Raw genomic sequence first — 19189 nt, forward strand, 5'->3', positions numbered from 1 at the left:
AAGCATTCTTTTTCTGATATAATGTCCTAAGAGTCATAATTTCAATAATTTTCAGACCAGAAGTAATTATTAAGAAATGTTGATGTACAATCATATGTCCTGTTAGCAAAGTGTTAGCTATCCTCTACGGATATCTGGGAAGGCTTCTTCATTTCAGTCATATCAATTTATATTCTGTATATCTGCCTATTGCTTTTGTGAAAATGCATGAGTATTTTTTTAAAAAATATTTTACTTATTTATTTGAGAGGGAGAGAACCAGAGAAAGAGCACAAGAAGGGGAAGGTCAGAGGGAGAAACAGATTCTCCGCTGAGCTGGGAGCCCGATGCAGGGACTCAATCCCGAGACTCCAGGATCATGACCTTAGGCAGTCGCTTAACCAGCTGAGCCACCCAGGTGCCAATATATCAGTATTTTAATGGATTGCCACCACTTTTTCTTTGTTTTTGACCTAAGAGTTATTTTAATTCCAGTTAACATAAAATGTTATGTTAGTTTCAGCTGTGCAATACAGCGGTTAAACAATTCCATACATTACTCAGTAGTTATCACAAATGCAGTCCTTAATCATGTATTTAACCCTTCACCCCACCCCCCTTCCCCTCTGGTAACTATCTTTTTTTTTTTTCTATCCTTAAGAGTCTGTTTTGTGACTTGTCTCTCTCTTTACATTGTTCTCTCTCTGTTCCGTTGCTCTTCTTATTTTTCATTAAAGTAATATTCTAATGTGTTTTCTCTTTTGCTATTTTCTGTCCTATTGTCGAAATATGTGTAAGCATATTTACCCAGCCAACAGATCATACCGACAACTCAAAGCTAATTCACCACAGTGTCCCCTCTGGACTCTACAATAATGGCTTCTCTAATAGTTACACGTGGGGACAGATAGGGACCAATTTCAATGCATGGGTAAGGACATCTCTACAACCTGTGTCACCTTGAAAAAGTTATAGAATATGAGCCCTTCACCCTTCAACAACCTTAAATATTTAAAGACAGAAAATTGGTTGGGTATGAAATACTGAGGCACAGAAACAGAAAAATGTTCACCTTTAACCCAGAAGGTTGACCTATAGCCTGCATAGTTTTGGAAAGAATCAAATGTAGCTGATTGCTATATTCTTAAAGGGTCTCCTGACTGCCTGTCCATCTCACCCATAATTAATATTGAACTGAATGATAAGCACCAGAGAAATTTTGCTAAAGTAGTTATATGAGTAGAAATTCAAAGAAGCATTTATGATCTAATACTTCCTGCATGACCCTTACCCCTGACCACTAAGCATATAACCACCAGCTCTTTGCAACCAAAGTGCAGCTCTTTCTGCCCAGGGGTCCTGTCCCCCTGCTGCTTGAATAAACTTACTAAGTTTCATCTTAAACATCTCAAGAATTCTTTCCCACCGGATGTACTGAATAATAACACAATTTTGTTACCAAAAAAAAAAAAAAAGATTGGCTGTGAGTTGTTCCAAAAGCTAGCACTCAAGATGCAGTTTTGACTGGGAAGGAATGTGAGCTTTATTCAGGAGGACAACCACTTGGGAAGAAGGTGGAGTCTTGTCCAAAAACCAGCTCCATAGTTTCAGCCTGGTCCAAAGAGTTGAAAAGGAACTCGAGGCCAGTAATCATTAAAGAGGAGTGCGGTAATCTGTAACACTCCGTGCTTGCCTCTTCGTAGCCACAGACATTACTGAGGTGCTGGAGATTGTGTATTGGTGCCCCAGGAGAGAGGTTGTGCAAGAGGGTTCCGATCCAAGTCTTTCTAGGAAACAAGGCACCAACGATCTCTAGATACACAAAGAGGTTTGGTTTATCAATCAGTGGGGCTAAAGGTGCGTGCTAAAATTTAAAGACTGCTAAGCTGGGCAAAGGGGCACTGGCTTGGGTTCTGTAATTTAAAAAAAGATCCTCTAGATTTATTGTGTTGCTACAAATGGAAGGATTTCCTTCTTTTGTGAGGTTGATTGTACACCAAGAATAAATTAGATGGTGGAATTCTATCAGTAATATAGCTAATATCAGACTTTAACTTTTTATATTATAAAGAGTTGCCTGCTTGGTGTGGCAAACTGTTTTTTGATAAACATTTGCTCTTTCCTTTTTCTTGGGACTATGCTTACCCCTTCTGAAATTCTAAATCCCTACCCCTTCTTAAGTCACAGCAGCATGAAGCGTCAATTCCCTGTCTTTGAGCCTCGTATCTTTGAGGTTCCCCTAATTAAGAAATTATTATTATTTTTCTTTTGTGAATCTGTCTTACATCAGTTTAATTATTAGACTGGCCAAAGACTTGAGAACAGATGAAGAGGGATGGATTCCTTTCCCAACATTCATTCTGTTGTTGAAAACTGACATTCATGCTTCAGACCCAAAATATAATGTGAAGACAGAGTTGGGGATAAAAAGAAACTGCAGCTTTTTTGCTTTGCTCAGCAGACAAGGCTGCAGCAGGTCAGGGCCTTCAAAACTGCAAGCCCACCCAGGGGAAGGGGCTGGGGGGGGGGGTTGTAGGGCAATACAGGATCTAGCCGGTTTCAACAGGAATTGTGTTTGTGCTCCCAGCCTTATTCACTAGGTTTTCAGAGTGGTCCTGGATTCCTGGGGGGCAGGGGGGAAGAAGACGAAAAAAGGGGGAGGGGAAGCTTGCTGAAATGAAAAAGGATACTTAGTTTAATATCAAGCCTTGCTGACATTTTAATGCAGCTATTTTGGTTTTTGTTCAGCAGGATGCTTTTAAGTGGTTTCCCTTTGAGTCGCCAGAATAGCTGTATTAAGACCACTTCATATTTTACAGGGAGGAATCACTCAATATTTTCTAGAAGGGCTAAAATCAAGGAAAAGGGTAACACACCACATTTCTGAAATACTGAGAAATGCGAATTCTTTTCTATTGCTGATGGGAATATAAAAACGACATTCACTTTGGGAAACTGGCAGATACTTAGGAAAATAAATATTTGCCTATTTAAGAAGAGCCTTGTACCATCCCAAAATTTGTGTTTTGCCATAAGGATTATGTTATACTGTTTTTTTTTGTTTGTTTGTTTTTGTTCTTTTTGTTTTTTGAGAGAGAATGTGTGACTGAGCTGGGGGTGACGGGGGAGGAGAGAAGAGGGAGAGAATCTTAAGCAGGCTCCTTGCTCCGCAGAGCCTGACCTCATGACCCTGAGATCATGACCTGAGCCGAAATCAAGTCTGACTCTCATCCAACTGAGCCACCCAGGCGCCACTAGGCTGTTATTTTAAAGAAACAGCAGACAAAGGAAAAGCTCTGAAACCCAGTATGTTGACTTTTGTAAGAGATATTTGCATTTATAAGGGAAAGCTCCATTTGTAAGGGTGTCTCCCTGTGCTGAGCAGAAAGACAGAGAATGTATAAATCTCCAGAAACTGGCCAGTGGAAAAGGCATGGATTTAAATCTGGATAACAATTCTAGCCTTGGTTGCTGTCCTTTGCCTGGTCACCTCCCCCAAATGCTTCCCAATAGGATCACGTGTGGAGTTTCAAAACCGATCATTGCCGGTGCCCTCCTCCTCAGATTCTGCCTATTGGTGTGGGTGGAAAAGACAATGCTGTTATAATTAAGGACTGCAGGTGATCCACAGTGAGGCCAGGATTAAGCACGAGGGCTCCCCATTAATTTATGAGACTTGAGTAGAGTTTCTGGCTCACGGAGAGGTAACGGGGTCTCTGTTGCAGGAGTCTGGGAGGCTCAGGTCTGTGCAGCATGCAGTTCCTATGCTGAAGCTGAATTTGTGGGCATTGGTGGGAGGGGGGGCCCCCTGAAAGCAGAGAAGGAAAAGTCAGGGATTGGTCTTCAAGTAGGAGCTCATAGTTTCTGAAAGGCTCTGACACAAAGGACTGGGAATTTGGGCCTTTTCTGCATTTCAAAGTCCTGCTGTCAGGCCGAGCAGTTTAGAGGTGCTGACGCACTGTTGGTGGCTTTAAAGGCATTTTCTCCTGATGCAGCTGTGATTTCTCCACGAATCTCTTCTGACAAAGAAATCTAGAGGACAACATGAAAGAAGAAGAAATGGCCCGTTCTCAGGTAAGCCTTGCGTCCCAAGTCAGATGGCGCATCACTCTTTATCCCAAAATCCCGTTCATTTAGAAATTGCGAATATTGATTCCTCTAGTCACGTTGTTTCTGCTTTATGTGTTCCCCTAATTTTAAAACATTTTCAAAAATGACTCAAGGTTAAGTCTTTAGAAGACTTCCCCCCCTATATTCCAGAGCCTTCTCTCCCTTGTCTCCAACCTGTCTTTCAATGGTCTATCAACAATTGTCCCTTTGAATTAAAGTTCTGCAAATGCCATCAATAGTCCCTTGGTGACAGACCCGCAGAGGACAGCACCGAGTCCCAGATTCCTGCTGCTGATCGGCTCCGGCCTTGGATATCAGTCAAGGAAAACATTTCTTGTTAGGTTCCATCTGGATTCTTTCTGAGCCCTGTGTAGACCAGGAGTAAGGAATTGCATGAACAAACACAATGGATTTGAAACCCAGAATAACTCAAGAAGTTTTAGAAAAAAAGAGGAGGATTGCTCTCTAGAATGTGAAAAAGATACTCTATTTAAAGTTGCTAGATATTACAGGACATGGAAACTATGTGTGATTGAACTTCATATAAATGCACTGTATTCTCATAATAGTTTATATTCTGATTTACCGTTTGGGGACAAAAGAACACACCATTAATAATAGATCCTTGAGGATGCCTAAAGCACTGATCTGTTACCTTCTTTTACTTGGGTTGGTGCTTTCTGACAGATTTCTCCCCTATGAAGTTTGAATTTTCCCCATTATCACTCTTAAGGATCTTAGACGGATTTGCTGAGGGATATGCAGAAACCTTCACAGTTAAAGTGGAAACTTTTCCTTCTGAGTTTCTCTTGCTTCTAGTTTCTGTTGAGAACCGAGGTAGAAGAAATGTAGGTAAACTGAAATTCAACTTGCAGACCGTTGATAAATACTTGAGACTGGCAAGAGTATGACATTGCATCAGGAATTCCCAACTGCCTTAATGTTAATGCTCTGCTAGAGGCTAAAAGCTACCAGCTTGACAATAGCCAGACCTCCAGAATCCTGTAAGTCCTCTTTAACATATGAAAATCCCTGCAGAAACTTCCTTTATTTCTACCTCCAACATAAAACTGTATTACTAATGGCTTCTCACAAGAACAGTGTAGGTCTTTCTGCCCTGGGGTCCTGTCCCTGTGCTTTAATAAAAACAGTTTTCTGGCACCAAAAATGTCTCAAGAATACTTTTTTTTTACCTTTAGCTCGCAGGCCCCTTCAGGTCTGTTTCCACTGGACAACAAAGGCTTTCACCTTCGTGTAGCAGAGATCATGATTTCTGGGATGGGAAGTTCTAAGTCAGACCTCCATCTTGTAGGTTTTATTTTACTCCACACATAGTTCACAGAGTGACCCTCTATTTACTTCTTTGTATTTTCTTTTTTTTTAAAGATTTATTTATTTATTTGACAGACAGAGATCACAAGTAGGCAGAGAGGCAGACAGAGAGGGAGGAGGAAGCAGGCTCCTGCTGAGCAGAGAGCCCGATGTGGGGCTGGATCCCAGGACCCTGGGATCATGACCTGAGCCGAAAGCAGAGGCTTTAACCCACTGAGCCACCCAGGCACCCCAACTTCTTTGTATTTTCAAGCAAAACAAAACAAGAATCACTTAATTAACGTGTCTGAATGTCTTAAAATCCTGAAGTATAATAGAGTCACAGATAGAAACTACAGCAGATGAGCCTGTGACACAAAGGAAACTTGATTTGCAGCCAATAAGGAGATCACAGGGAATAACTTCAGAGACTCCCAGAGCGGGGGGGGGGGGGGGGGGGGGGGTGTCCTTTTACTTGGGGGTTCAGATGGAAACTCAGCAAGAGGGGCTTTATCATCTTACATAGAGTTGGGCATATGGTCACACATGCTTGTGATGACAATACTTGTATACATACTTTGTATGTTATGAAAATGATGTCTTTGCTTCTCCTTCAGTGGAGATTTTCATACATAGGTATGAGTCAGGGGTTCAAATCAAACTAGGCAGGCCCAAGTGCTTCCTCAGGGCAGTCAAAACTTTTTGTTGGATAGTTTCTGTTTCCAACACAGGAGGCTCTGCCCATGGGGTCTTTCGACTGAAGTAAAAGATAAGGTGGGAAGAGAAGGTTAAGTAAAATGTAGGATAAAATTGGTGGGTACAAGCAGGTGGGCCCTGAAGGTCAGGTCTTGGGGTCTAGCTGGTGACATTAACTCCCTCTTTCAACTTAGGTACCATTGTGAACTCTGTCAATGGCCCCTTGGTGACTGTGGTATTTCTTACAGGGACTGCTGACATTCAGGGATGTGGCCATAGAATTCTCTCAGGAGGAGTGGGGACGCCTGACCCACACTCAGCGGGAACTGTACAGGGATGTGATGTTGGAGAACTACGGACACCTCCTCTTCCTGGGTGAGAAGATTTCCCAAACCAAGGGGGTTTTTCCCTCCTTTGAAGATTGTCTATTAGAGTATTCCTCTTTGAATGATTAGAATTCAGATCCAGGCAGAAAGGGAAGTAAGTGGGGGGTTGTAGATGGAGAGAAAAATCTTCATGATGTTTCCTTTTCAGCCTTAGCGTCCCCTTCCTTGGGAACATCATCACTTCTGTAGATTAGTGTTAATACTGAACATTGAAAGCATAAAATAGTACTGCCCACATCATCAACTCCAATTCTTATTCCTTATAATTGTATTTTGTACTTGGAAGTGGAGGTCATGATGTGACTGTTTGGAACTACCACATGTTCTAAAGGGGCTGTTGGTCAACAGTGTTTGAGAAATCCTTTTCTAGAATTCTGGAATGTTCTCTCTTCCCCACTGAGCACAATAGTAGAATGAAAGTTAGAATCTCCAGTAATACTCCTAGTCATTTTATCTAATAAACAGGTCTCGTTGTGTGGAAGCCAGACCTGGTCATCTTTTTGGAGCAAGAGAAGCAGCTCTGGGATGTGAAGAGAAAGGAGTCAGTAGCCTTCCATCCAGGTATGTGGGAATGAATGAGGAAGATGACAGAGCGGAGGTGCAGGTCTGAAGGAGGAAGGTAGACCTTATGCTATGGTTCTAATAGTTTTCCTGAACAGAAATTAGTTTGAGAAGCGTAGTGTTATTTCTCTCCCTCTCACAGAGGAACATCTGCTCTTCACCATTATCAAGCTCTTACATTCTCTAAGGATTCTTCTTTAGCTCCAGTGATGGTCCAACACGTCCACAGGGAGGGCCAGGAGACTCCCCTTGGAGTGGGAGGACCTCCATAATCTGAGAGCTTCTCCACTGCCGTGAGGGCCCTGGGGAGGTCATCCTATTTCTGAGGAACGCTGTGCTAAGCCCTTTATAAGTTCTGCTTTGCTTCGTGTGAGAAGCGTGTCAGGGTAGTGGCTGGCATATTGGGGTTTGGTGTAGAAATCCCAGAACCGTGGAGACAGATATCAAATGTTTTCTGATTTATGCTTTCCAATGTTATGGAAGCTTTAATCTTAATTGTACATAATGGAGACTCACTAAATTCATCAGGTAACAAAACACCTTCCTGCAATTAAAGGTATACTCCTTTCTTTCACTATAAAAGTTCATTTTTCTTTTTATCAGCTAACATTAGAAATTTCCACTCTGTGTTCCATTTCTCAGTGGTGAAATAATTTAATATATCAATTTGAATTCTAGAATTTCTTGGTAATTAATGCCATATGGGAGCTAGAACATTTAGAACTCAGAACTTGCAGGCTATAATAAACCTTATTTATTCATAACCACATCATTTTATAATTTTGTATGATATGAAGTTCTTTGACTTCATCAAGTGTGTTTTCACTTAATTAGTTATATATCAGATTCATCTCTAAATTTTTTTACATGAAAACTTGTGTTATGACATGGACATTTGCTTACAAGTATGGTGGATAATTGGTAAAATTTCTATACTTTAAAAAAAAATCTTGTTTATAAATCCAGTTTTACATTTACAGGAAAAATTAGCCATTAGTCTTCTCTTCTACTTTCCTCAGAATATATCTGAATTTAATCCCAAATATTTATTTCTTATAAAGTGTTTGCTGGCCCATTTTACAATTTTCATGTTGTTTTTATTTTAAAATGAAAGGTTTTTGTTTCAGTGCTTGGTTCTGAAGAATGGTTTAGAACCTTGCATTCTGTGTAAGAGGAGGAATATATTAATAACATAATACATTTTTTAAATACTTAGTCATAAAATTTTCCATTAGAGCTTTTCATGATTGTATTAATGAATATTCTTTCCAAGCTTACTGCCAGTGAAGGCATGCCAGTAATTCAAAATGCTTGTTTTTCATCATTACACAGTCACAGTTTGAAATTAGAGTTATAAAGAAGATTCCCTTTTAAAAATTTGCCTATTTTTATGTTGATTTCTTTTTGGTTAAATGTTGCCTTCTTCTGGTTCTAGAGTTCCATAATAATATGCTTCCTTTTGTATGGGACCTTCCATAACATTATTTAGTTGTGGTATCATTTTTACCTGTGTGCCTTGTTATAGGATGAGAGTTGTCAACTTCATACATTTCTAGACAGTGTGAATTTAACTTAAATATGAATCAGGTTTATGCTCTTTACTAATAAAATTACATATATATCTGTACAATTTCCACCCATACATGCTTTGGTTGTGACTCCTCTGGTGCATTTCTTTGACTGGTTAGTGTTCAGTGAGTATACGTCGTGTGCAGATGAGTTGCCACATGAATACGATTAATCTCATCACCTCTTGCAGAATGTGTAGTCTCTTTGCATGAGAGAAACACTTTCTGTGAATGGAAAGCAGTGTTTAAACAATTTCTACTTCTATCATGTTTATGTGTTCAATTTTATCTTTAATTGCAGCATTCTACCCATAATGTGCTTTGATTCCATTCCCATCAACTTTGGTGTCTTCTATACATATTTTCTTTGGGGCTGCCTTGGAGTAAAATTTTTTTGTGGTTACCTTGCTCAAAATTTGTTAAAGGCATAACAAATAATTTATTTATTTATTTTAACAATTAAATAATTTTAAACTGATATTGTCAATTTCATAGAAAACTCTTCTACTTATTTCCAACCCTGAACCCACTTTCTGTTATCAGTATCACAAATTCTGTCTTTTATGTCATATACTTATTTACCTAGACTTATGATATTTATGCTTTTATTGTTTTTTAATTCTCTAGCAGAAATAAAAGTGACTTGTGCTACCTCATTAACACTGTAGATTACTATGAGTGTGTGAATATTTATGTTTATGGAGAGCTTGTGTTCGCGTGTGATTTCAGTTTCTGCTTAGAATCCTTTTATTTCACCTAGAAAGACTTCCTTTAATGGTTCTTGTAGGACAGATCTACTGGTAAACTTAGAGCAGTTGTTACTTAGGAAAGTCTTCATTTCTGCATTCATGGAAATCAGTTTTGCCAGATAGCGTATTCTTGGTGGTTATATTTTGATCTTTCAGTGCTTGAATATATTGTTTCCTGCACTTTTTCCTGTAAGGTCTGCTGTGAATCCCACTACTAATCTTACAGGTCCTCTCTTGTACAAGATGAGTTGAATTGCCTTTGTCATGCTGTTCCAAAATTCTATTTTCACTTGGGATTTTTCATAGGTTAATTATAATATGGCACTGTATTCATGTCTTAACGTGTATCCTACTTTAAATTTACCAGCCTTGTTGCATTTGTCCCCTTTCTCCACACATGTGGGAAGTACAAGTCTTTAGTTCTTTATTTTTTTTTATGATTTTATTTATTTGTTTGACAGAGAGAGATCACAAGTAGGCAGAAATGATGAAGTCCCAGAACCTAAGTCAGGTTCTGCTTTGTCCTCAGCCAGCCTCCTGCTCCCTCATCAGAAAGGCAGGCAGAGAGAGAGGAGGGGAAGCAGGCTCCCTGCTGAGCAGTTAGCCTGATGCGGGGCTCGAACCCAGGACCCTGGGATCATGACCTGAGCTGAAAGCAGAGGCTTTAACCCACTGAGCCACCCAGGCGCACCAAGTCTTTAGTTCTTCATGTAAAAACTCTGGCCCCTTTCACTCTCCTCTCCCTTTGGGGTCCCCTTAGTGTACATATTGGTCCATTTGTTGATGTTCCATGAGTCACTTAGACTCCGTCCTTTTCCACATTTTTTTTTGTCCTCTCAGTAGATAATTTAAAACAAAGCATCCTTAAGTTGTCTCATTCTTTTTCTGCTTGATCAAGTCTGTGACTGACCCTTTGTTGTGTTTTCAAATTCAGTGATTGTACTCTTCAGCTCCCAATTTGTGGTAGATTGTTGTTACATTTCCTGTCTCCTTTGCTTTTTGTTTTGTTCATGCATAGTTTTCCTGATAACAATTAGTTACACTATCTGTTTTCTCTTCTTTCTCCATTAGCATCTTTGTGATGGTTATTTGATTCTGTGTCAGGCAACTAATAATTCTTTATTAATTTAGGGCCAGTTTTGGAGATTTATTTTGTTCCTCTGATTGAAACACATTTTTCTATTTCTTTATATGCCTTGTGATCATTTGTTCAAATTAGGTAATTAAAAAAAAAATAGCCACCTAGCCATGTATTCTGAACTTGGTTTCTGCAGGAGAACACATAGATTAGTAATTTCAGGGGCCTGTCAGACATATTCTGTATTCTTTCATTTGTCTCATCTCAGTTTTTGTTAATTCCCCAGTTTAAAAAATTGTAGTTCACATTAGAGCCCATGACACTTTCCTCTCTCTGCCTTCAACTACATGGTCTCTCCATTGTTTGAACAAACTGATCACCTTTTCTCTGAGCAACCATTATAGGACATTAAGAGGGCGTGCTCATTCCTTCTGCCTTCCGTGTCACACATGACTAGAACTATTCCAGCGGGTAGCAGGAAAGAAGCCAGGCCTCTGAAGCCTTGAACATACAGGTCACTCATTTGTTTCTCTCCTGAGGGGAGGTAAGAGTGTTCTCACAGTGCTGCCGTGGAGAGTGAGGGAGGGTGAGCAGCTTTTGTGGTCAAGCGTCACAAACTTTCTTTGTCTCTTCCATGTGGCTCTTTTTTTTTTATACTTGGGGGTGCTGTGTTCTAAATGCCTTCTGGAGCACTCCAGAAGGCAAGTTGATTCATTTTTGTCTTCATGATAGAACAAAACCCTGGTGCTTCCTTTTTCTCATGGATGATGTACTGTAATGTGTATTAATTTTTCACATTAGAATTTTAACAGTACAGTGAATGGTATAACTTATTTTCTATCTTTCCGTTGTGTCTTTCCACATACCATAGGCCTATTGGGAAAGACCAGCGAAGAAGATTTGTTTTCTGGAGTGATATGGAAAGATGTGGCAGCACTTGCCCTGAGTATTTATACTTAATGAATGACTGGGAAGGTGATGGGGGTAGTGAAAGGCAGGCAGGCAGGATGTTATGATGGACATAACCCAAGTGGGAAAATTACCATAATGAAATCCTACTGACAGACCAGATCAAGGAGGGAAAATATTCAGGGAAAAAACACACCTTAAGTCATTCACAGAACAATGTCTTTGAACCTAGCAATAATAATCCATTTTTCAACGTACATATTCTCTAGAAGGACATTCGGATATTTTGGGAAGTCACCTAGTTCGTGTTGAAAGTTTCATTCAGGGGTGCCTGGATGGTTCAGTGGGTTAAAGCCTCTGCCTTTGGCTCAGGTCATGATCCCAGGGTCCTGGGATCGAGCCCCGCACTGGGCTCTGCTCAGCAGGGAGCCTGCTTTCCTTCCTCTCTCTCTGCCTGCTTCTCTGCCTACTTGTGATCTCTGTCAAATAAATAAATAAAATCTTAAAAAAAAAAAAAAAAGAAAGTTTCATTCAAGCCATTTCAAATTTAAGAGTGATTTAATCATTCACTAATGCATTTCTGAATGTTAGACATTTAAAAATGAAGATAAAAATTCTAAATGTGATTGATTTGAGAAGTCCTTTATAGAGGGTTCATTATTCTCCCACCAACACATTATCCCTCCTTGTTGCATATTCTCTAAATTCAATTAGCACAGAAGGATTTTTATCAAAACATCACTGTGGAATACTTATTAGATAATACTTAAATTGGAACAAGTTTTCATGTCTTGTGAACTTAGGAAGGCCTTTAATGAGGACTCTATTTTCCATAATCACGAGGTATTTATAAAGGAGATAAAACTTAAACCAATGTAATGAATCTGGGGAAGATGTCAGTCAAGTGTCAGATCCTAACAAACATCAGAGAACTCAATTTCCAGAGAACCATTATCATATTAATAAATGTGGGAAATTCTTTTCAGAAAGCTCCAATCATTATATCCTTCATCAAGTGAAAACTTAAAAAGGTATTAAGTGGGGACACCTGGGTGGCTCAGTGGGTTAAGCCTCTGCCTTGGGCTCAGGTCATGATCTCTGGGTCCTGGGATCAAGCCCCCCATCAGGTTCTCTGCTCAATAGGGAGTCTGCTTCCCCCTCTCTCTCTTCCTGCCTCTCTGCCTACTTGTGATTTCTTTCTCTCTGTCAAATAAGTAAATAAAATCTTTTTTTAAAAAAAGGTATTAAGTGTGGCAAAAAAATTTTTTTTTAAAGATTTTATTCATTTAACCCACTTAACCCACTTAACCCACTGAGCCACCCAGGCGCCCTTAACTAGTCTTCAAGACTCACTCAACAATAGACATTTTTTTTTTTTTGAGATTTTATTTATTTATTTGACAGACAGAGATCACAAACAGAGAGGCAGGCAGAGAGAGAGGAGGAAGCAGGCTCCCTGCTGAGCAGAGAGCCCCATATGGGGCTTGATCCCAGGACCCTGGGATCGTGACCTGAGCTAAAAGCAGAGGCTTTAACCCATTGAGCCACCCAAGCACCACTCAACAACAGACATTTTATAATGGAAAGAAATCTCATAAATGTTAAGTAATTGGTAAAGTCGTTAGCTCTCAAATATTATCCATACATGGTAATACATAGTGGAGGAGAATTCAAATGTAAAAAAATGTGGCAAAGTCTTTAAGCTGAACTATAAACTTCCTGAACATTACAACATGCATACTGTATGAACTCTACAAATGTAAAGAATGTGGTAATATTTAATTAATAATTGGAAGTATTCAACATGAAATTATATATACTGGGGAGATACCTTACAAACGTCAAGAATGGTGGTAAAGGGGCGCCTGGGTGGCTCAGTGGGTTAAAGCCTCTGCCTTCGACTCAGGTCATGATCCCAGGGTCCTGGGATCGAGCCCCACATCGGCCTCTCTGCTCAGCGGGGAGCCTGCTTCCCTCTCTCTCTCTCTGCCTGCTTGTGATCTCCGTCTGTCAAATAAAAATAAATAAATAAGCAAGTAAATAAATAAATAAATATATATATATATATATATATATATATAAGAATGGTTGTAAAGTCTTTACCTGGAACTGAAATTTTACTCAACATCAGAGCAAGCAGACTGGATAGAAATGTGATGATTCATGGATAATCTCTTTTTAATATAGACTTCAGGAAAAAAGAAACTTTATAAAATAAATTAAAGATGAATTTAAAAAATTAAAGATGGAAATAATTGGCAAAGTATGCAAAGGAAAGGCAAATACATAATCAGAGAAGGAGTGCCTAGGTGGCCCTCTTTGTTAAGTGTCCAACTCTTGACTTCAGCTCAGCTCACGATCTCAGGTTCCTGGGATTGAGCTCCAGGTCAGACTCTGTACCAAATACTTGGTCTTCTCTCTCTCCCTTTCCCTCTGTCCCTCCTTCTGTTCTCTCTCTCTCCAAAATAAATAAATCTTTAATAAAGAAATAAAATCAGAGAAGTCACAGCAGAAAGTAGTAAATCGGTACCACTTTTCAGATAAGATTCTGAATCAGCATATTTATTATTGAGAAAACTCCAAATTTAAATTATTTAGATCGATTACATTGTAGCATTGGATAGTGCAGGCATGAGGGACACCAACCCCCTCTAGAACTGAAAATATGTGTGTAATTTTTGAGTCCCCAAACTTAAAACCATTCCTACTTTACCATGCAGATACGGTATTGTTGACTCAAAACCTCACGTAGAACATTAACATTTAATCATCCCATTCTTAGTATATCGTCCATATTCTCTGCAGGATTTTTATAATAAACTAAAGTGGAGAAAAAATATTAAGGAAATCATAACAAAGAGAAAACATGCTTACACTGTTGTACTATATTTATAAGAAAATATATCTATGTATAAGTAGACCCACACTGTTCAAACCCATGTTATTCAATGGTCAAAGGTATTTGTTAATATTACTGAAAGGATCAAGGAGGTTGAATGTCTGGAAAGGGGTAATTAGTTTCACTGTGTCTCTTTTTTTCTTTTGACCGTATTGGAGATATTTTCCATGGCAATTTACTCTTAAATCATCTCATGCTAAGACTTAAGTGCTCATGGGCATGCAAAATGATTTCATTGTTGCTGTCTCACAGACATGAGGGGCTGTTGTATGATGAGAATTCATTCACACCTACTTTTCCATGGGCCATTAAAGGTGCTGTAATGTAAAATGTATGAAGAAAGTTGTTTGTGGTTGACATATAAGAGTAAAATAAGTCATGATGAATTAAGTATGCAGGACATTATTATTTGCATTTTAAAGTAAAACAAACATTCTAAATTTTAAGTATTTTTGTTGGTTGCTGTTTACGAAGAATATGGTGTTACTTTATTTAAAGCTGGATGTATCTTCATAGGAATTTCTGCAAGTCAAGAACATTAGCTATTCTGTTGAAATAAATTTTCACAGATAACTGAGGGATGAATAGGGAACACTTCCATAAAAGGGTGTAAAATTATTGTGAATCCACGTTTACTCAATAATTAGCCTCAGTTTGAAAAGACTCAGATGCACAACTCAGAGATCATTATATCAGAGGAACAAGAATGTTTCTTGAATCTTGTGATGGGTATTTTGACCAGTGATTATACAATGATTTTGCAATAGTTTGTTTACAGTGCATTTGAACTCAATATATTTTCATTCATAACACTGAATGGATTTAATGTGTTAATATTGATATATATTATGTGAAGTGTTATCCTGCACCACTTTAGCCTGCCTCAAGATCATCAAGGTTGCAGGTAGACAGACAAAGTACACTTGCTCCTTGAACAACATGGGTTTGAACTGTATGGGTCCACTTACAGTCAGATCTATTTATAGCAGTATTATGTATGTAGTATCTCCTTCTGATTTTCTTAACACTGTCTTCTCTTGAGCTTCCTTTTTTGTAGGAATACCAAATATAACACTTACATGAGTATGTATTAATTGACTGTTCTTGCTAAGGCTTCTATTGAACTGTAAGTTATCAAGTGTTGGGAAGTCAGATTATACACAGATTTTCAACTGCACGGGGGTGGGTACACCGAACCCCTGCAGTTTTCAAGGGGCACTTGTTAAAGCTGTGGGATGGTATCACTAATGTTTTGTTCCTAGTGGCCCTAAATCTCAAATTATTTGAGATTAATTTTCCCCACATTTATGTATTACATCTTTTCTTTCTATTTGAACTGCTCTGACATGGTATTTTTTTTTTTTATAAATTTTTTTTTAAGATTTTATTTATTTATTTGACAGACAGAGATCACAACTAGGCAGAGAGTCAGGCAGAGAGAGAGGAGGAAGCGGGCTTCCTGCAGAGCAGAGAGCCTGATGTGGGGCTCGATCCCAGGACCCTGGGATCATGACCTGAGCCGAAGGCAGAGGCTTAACCCACTGAGCCACCCAGGTGCCCCTGACATGGTATTTTTAATAAGGATGATATAGAAGTATTATTGAGAGTGTAGCTAAACAATTTCTTGATACTGCTGCCTTGGATTCCAGTTTGTATAACCGGACTGCATTCAGGGCATGTGAACTGACTGTAGATCCACCCAACAGCACATACACTAGACAAAAGCCCACAGTCATAAGCGAAGGTAAGTTCCTATATGACCTCCCCAGTAGTAAATGTGAAAATGTGTCCACTCTCAGTATACTTACTATAAGCATCCCTTAAGGAAGACCCCCGCACAACTTACCATACTCTGTTCATTTTGGTTTGAATTGTGCATTCTGGACTTTGGCCCAGGAACTCCGGAGCACACCAACCATGGACCCTAAGAAAGACATCTGCTCTGGTTCTTGCCATTTTCTCGGCCTACACTCGGTCTTGACCTCTTCACAGTGTCCCAAGATATATTATGTACATCTTCCAGGATCTCTGAGTAGTAAACTTTACTTCAATATCTTTGTTTTTTTTAATTGAACTGTGGCTCATGTGTCTAATGCCCAGGGGTTCTACTTAACTACAGCTAATTGAACAAAATCACTAAGATACTCACTAAGATAATATTAGCTATATTTACAGAATTCTCAATCAGTATTTTGAAAATGTCACCCTATATTTTTCTCTGCTTATATTGTTTTTGTCAGCATACAGAACACAGAGGTTTATAGTTTTGATGTGCACAGAATACAATATGTGATACTGAGCTAAAGATGTATTTTGGAGTAAAAGAACTAACTAGGAACAAGTATGTGTGCGTGTGTGCGTGTGTGTGTTTACACGTATATTTTCAGAAGGAAGGAGAATCTTGGATCTGAAGAGATAATTTCCAAATTTAAAAGTTGATGATTTCGGGGAGGAGTCAAGATGGCGGAGAAGTAGCAAGCTGAGACTGCTTCAGCTAGCCGGAGATCAGCTAGATAGCTTATCTAAAGATTGCAAACACCTGAAAATCCATCGGCAGATCGAAGAGAAGAAGAACAGCAATTCTGGAAACAGAAAATCAGCCACTTTCTGAAAGGTAGGACCAGCGGAGAAGTGAATCCAAAGCGACGGGAAGATAGACCCCGGGGGGAGGGGCCGGCTCCCGGCAAGCGGCGGAGCAACCGCGCACAAAATCAGGACTTTTAAAAGTCTGTTCCGCTGAGGGACATCGCTCCAGAGGCTAAACCGGGGCGAAGCCCACGCGGGGTCAGCGTGGCCTCAGGTCCCGCAGGGTCACAGAAGGATCGGGGGTGTCTGAGTGTCGCAGAGCTTGCGGGTATTGGAACGGGAAAGCCGGCTACAGAGACAGAGCCGACAGTAAGCTCGCAGCTCCGTGTTACCTTGAACCGGTCGCAGGCTCGGTGAGCTCGGAGCGCGGCCGGAGGTCAGGCAGACGGGAGTAACTGGGCGCTGTTCTCTGAGCGCGCACTGAGGAGTGGGGCCCTGGGCTCTCGGCTCCTCCGGGCCGGAGACCAGGAGGCCGCCATTTGTATTCCCGTCCTCTGGAACTCTACGGAAAGCGCTCAGGGAACAAAAGCTCCTGAAAGCAAACCCGAGCGGATTACTCACCCCGGCCCCGGGTAAGGGCGGTGTAATTCCACCTGGGGCAAAGACACTTGAGAATCACTACAACAGGCCCCTCCCCCAGAAGAACAACAAGAAATCCAGCCGAGACCAAGTTCACCTACCAAGGAGTGCGGTTTCAATACCAAGGAGAGCAGCAGAATTCCAGAGGAGGAGAAAGCCAAGCACGGAACTCATGGCTTTTTTCCTGTGATTTTTTTTAGTCTTGCAGTTAATTTAATTTTTTCTTTTTCATTTTTTTTTTTTTTTTTTCTCGCCTTCGGGTAAAATTTTATTTTTTTTAACTGTTACCTTTTTCTTTTTTAACGATTTTTTACTAGTTTATCTAATATATATATATATATATTTTTTACATTTTTCTTAGGTGTTTTCTTTTTTTAAAATTCTTTTCTTTTCCTTTTTTTTTTTTTCTTTTTTTTTTTTTTTTTTTTTCTTTTTTCTCTCTTCCTTTTTGAACCTCTTTTTATCCCCTTTCTCCCCACTCACGATTTTGGATCTCTTCTAATTTGGTTAAAGCATATTTTCCTGGGGTTGTTGCCACCCTTTTAGTATTTTACTTGCCCCTTCATTTACTCTTATCTGGACAAAATGACAAGACGGAAAAATTCAACACAAAAAAAAGAACAAGAGGCAGTACCGAAGGCTAGGGACCTAATCAATACAGACATCGGTAATATGTCAGATCTAGAGTTCAGAATGACAATTCTCAAGGTTCTAGCCGGGCTCGAAAAAGGCATGGAAGATATTAGAGAAACCCTCTCGAGAGATATAAAAGCCCTTTCTGGAGAATAAAAAAGAACTAAAATCTAACCAAGGTGAAATCAAAAAAGCTATTAATGAGGTGCAATCAAAAATGGAGGCTCTCACTGCTAGGATAAATGAGGCAGAAGACAGAATTAGTGATATAGAAGACCAAATGACAGAGAATAAAGAAGCTGATCAAAAGAGGGACAAACAGCTACTGGACCACGAGGGGAGAATTCGAGAGATAAGTGACACCATAAGACGAAACAACATTAGAATAATTGGGATTCCAGAAGAAGAAGAAAGTGAGAGGGGAGCAGAAGGTATACTGGAGAGAATTATTGGGGAGAATTTCCCCAATATGGCAAAGGGAACGAGCATCAAAATTCAGGAGGTTCAGAGAATGCCCCTCAAAATCAATAAGAATAGGCCCACACCTCGTCACCTAATAGTAAAATTTACAAGTCTCAATGACAAAGAGAAAATCCTGAAAGCAGCCCGGGAAAAGAAGTCTGTAACATACAATGGTAAAAATATTAGATTGGCAGCTGACTTATCCACAGAGACCTGGCAGGCCAGAAAGAGCTGGCATGATATTTTCAGAGCACTAAACGAGAAAAACATGGAGCCAAGAATACTATATCCAGCTAGGCTATCATTGAAAATAGAAGGAGAGATTAAAAGCTTCCAGGACAAACAACAACTGAAAGAATTTGCAAATACCAAACCAGCTCTACAGGAAATCTTGAAAGGGGTCCTCTAAGCAAAGAGAGAGCCTACAAGTGGTAGATCAGAAAGGAACAGAGACCATATACAGTAACAGTCACCTTACAGGCAATACAATGGCACTAAATTCATATCTCTCAATAGTTACCCTGAATGTGAATGGGCTAAATGCCCCTGTCAAAAGACACAGGGTATCAGAATGGATAAAAAAACAAAACCCATCTATATGTTGCCTCCAAGAAACACATTTTAAGCCCGAAGACACCTCCAGATTTAAAGTGAGGGGGTGGAAAAGAATTTACCATGCTAAT

General features: G+C 39.6%; 2 protein-coding genes across 4 annotated transcripts in view; both read left to right on the forward strand.

Moving 5' to 3' along the window:
- LOC101693026 (putative protein ZNF720) overlaps positions 1-6396 on the forward strand; it is an 84427-nt gene extending 78031 nt beyond the window's left edge. Inside the window, exons 5-6 of one of the 2 annotated variants that reach the window (XM_045077437.1) lie at positions 3975-4053; positions 6345-6396. In XM_045077437.1, the coding sequence (XP_044933372.1) occupies positions 3975-4015 (41 nt within the window). In that variant the 3' untranslated portion in view covers positions 4016-4053; positions 6345-6396. Of the gene's footprint in view, positions 1-3955; positions 4054-6344 lie in introns of those variants that run through there. The other variant, XM_045077438.1, reaches the window with a different exon arrangement.
- LOC101693311 (putative protein ZNF720) overlaps positions 3969-19189 on the forward strand; it is a 49550-nt gene continuing 34329 nt past the window's right edge. Inside the window, exons 1-3 of one of the 2 annotated variants that reach the window (XM_045077388.1) lie at positions 3969-4053; positions 6345-6471; positions 6948-7043. In XM_045077388.1, the coding sequence (XP_044933323.1) occupies positions 4024-4053; positions 6345-6471; positions 6948-7043 (253 nt within the window). In that variant the 5' untranslated portion in view covers positions 3969-4023. Of the gene's footprint in view, positions 4054-6344; positions 6472-6947; positions 9793-19189 lie in introns of those variants that run through there. The other variant, XM_013049654.2, reaches the window with a different exon arrangement.

Source organism: Mustela putorius, unplaced genomic scaffold, assembly GCF_011764305.1.
Source record: "Mustela putorius furo isolate JIRA1106 unplaced genomic scaffold, ASM1176430v1.1 tig00000196_pilon_pilon_pilon, whole genome shotgun sequence".
Classification (NCBI taxonomy): domain Eukaryota; kingdom Metazoa; phylum Chordata; class Mammalia; order Carnivora; family Mustelidae; genus Mustela; species Mustela putorius.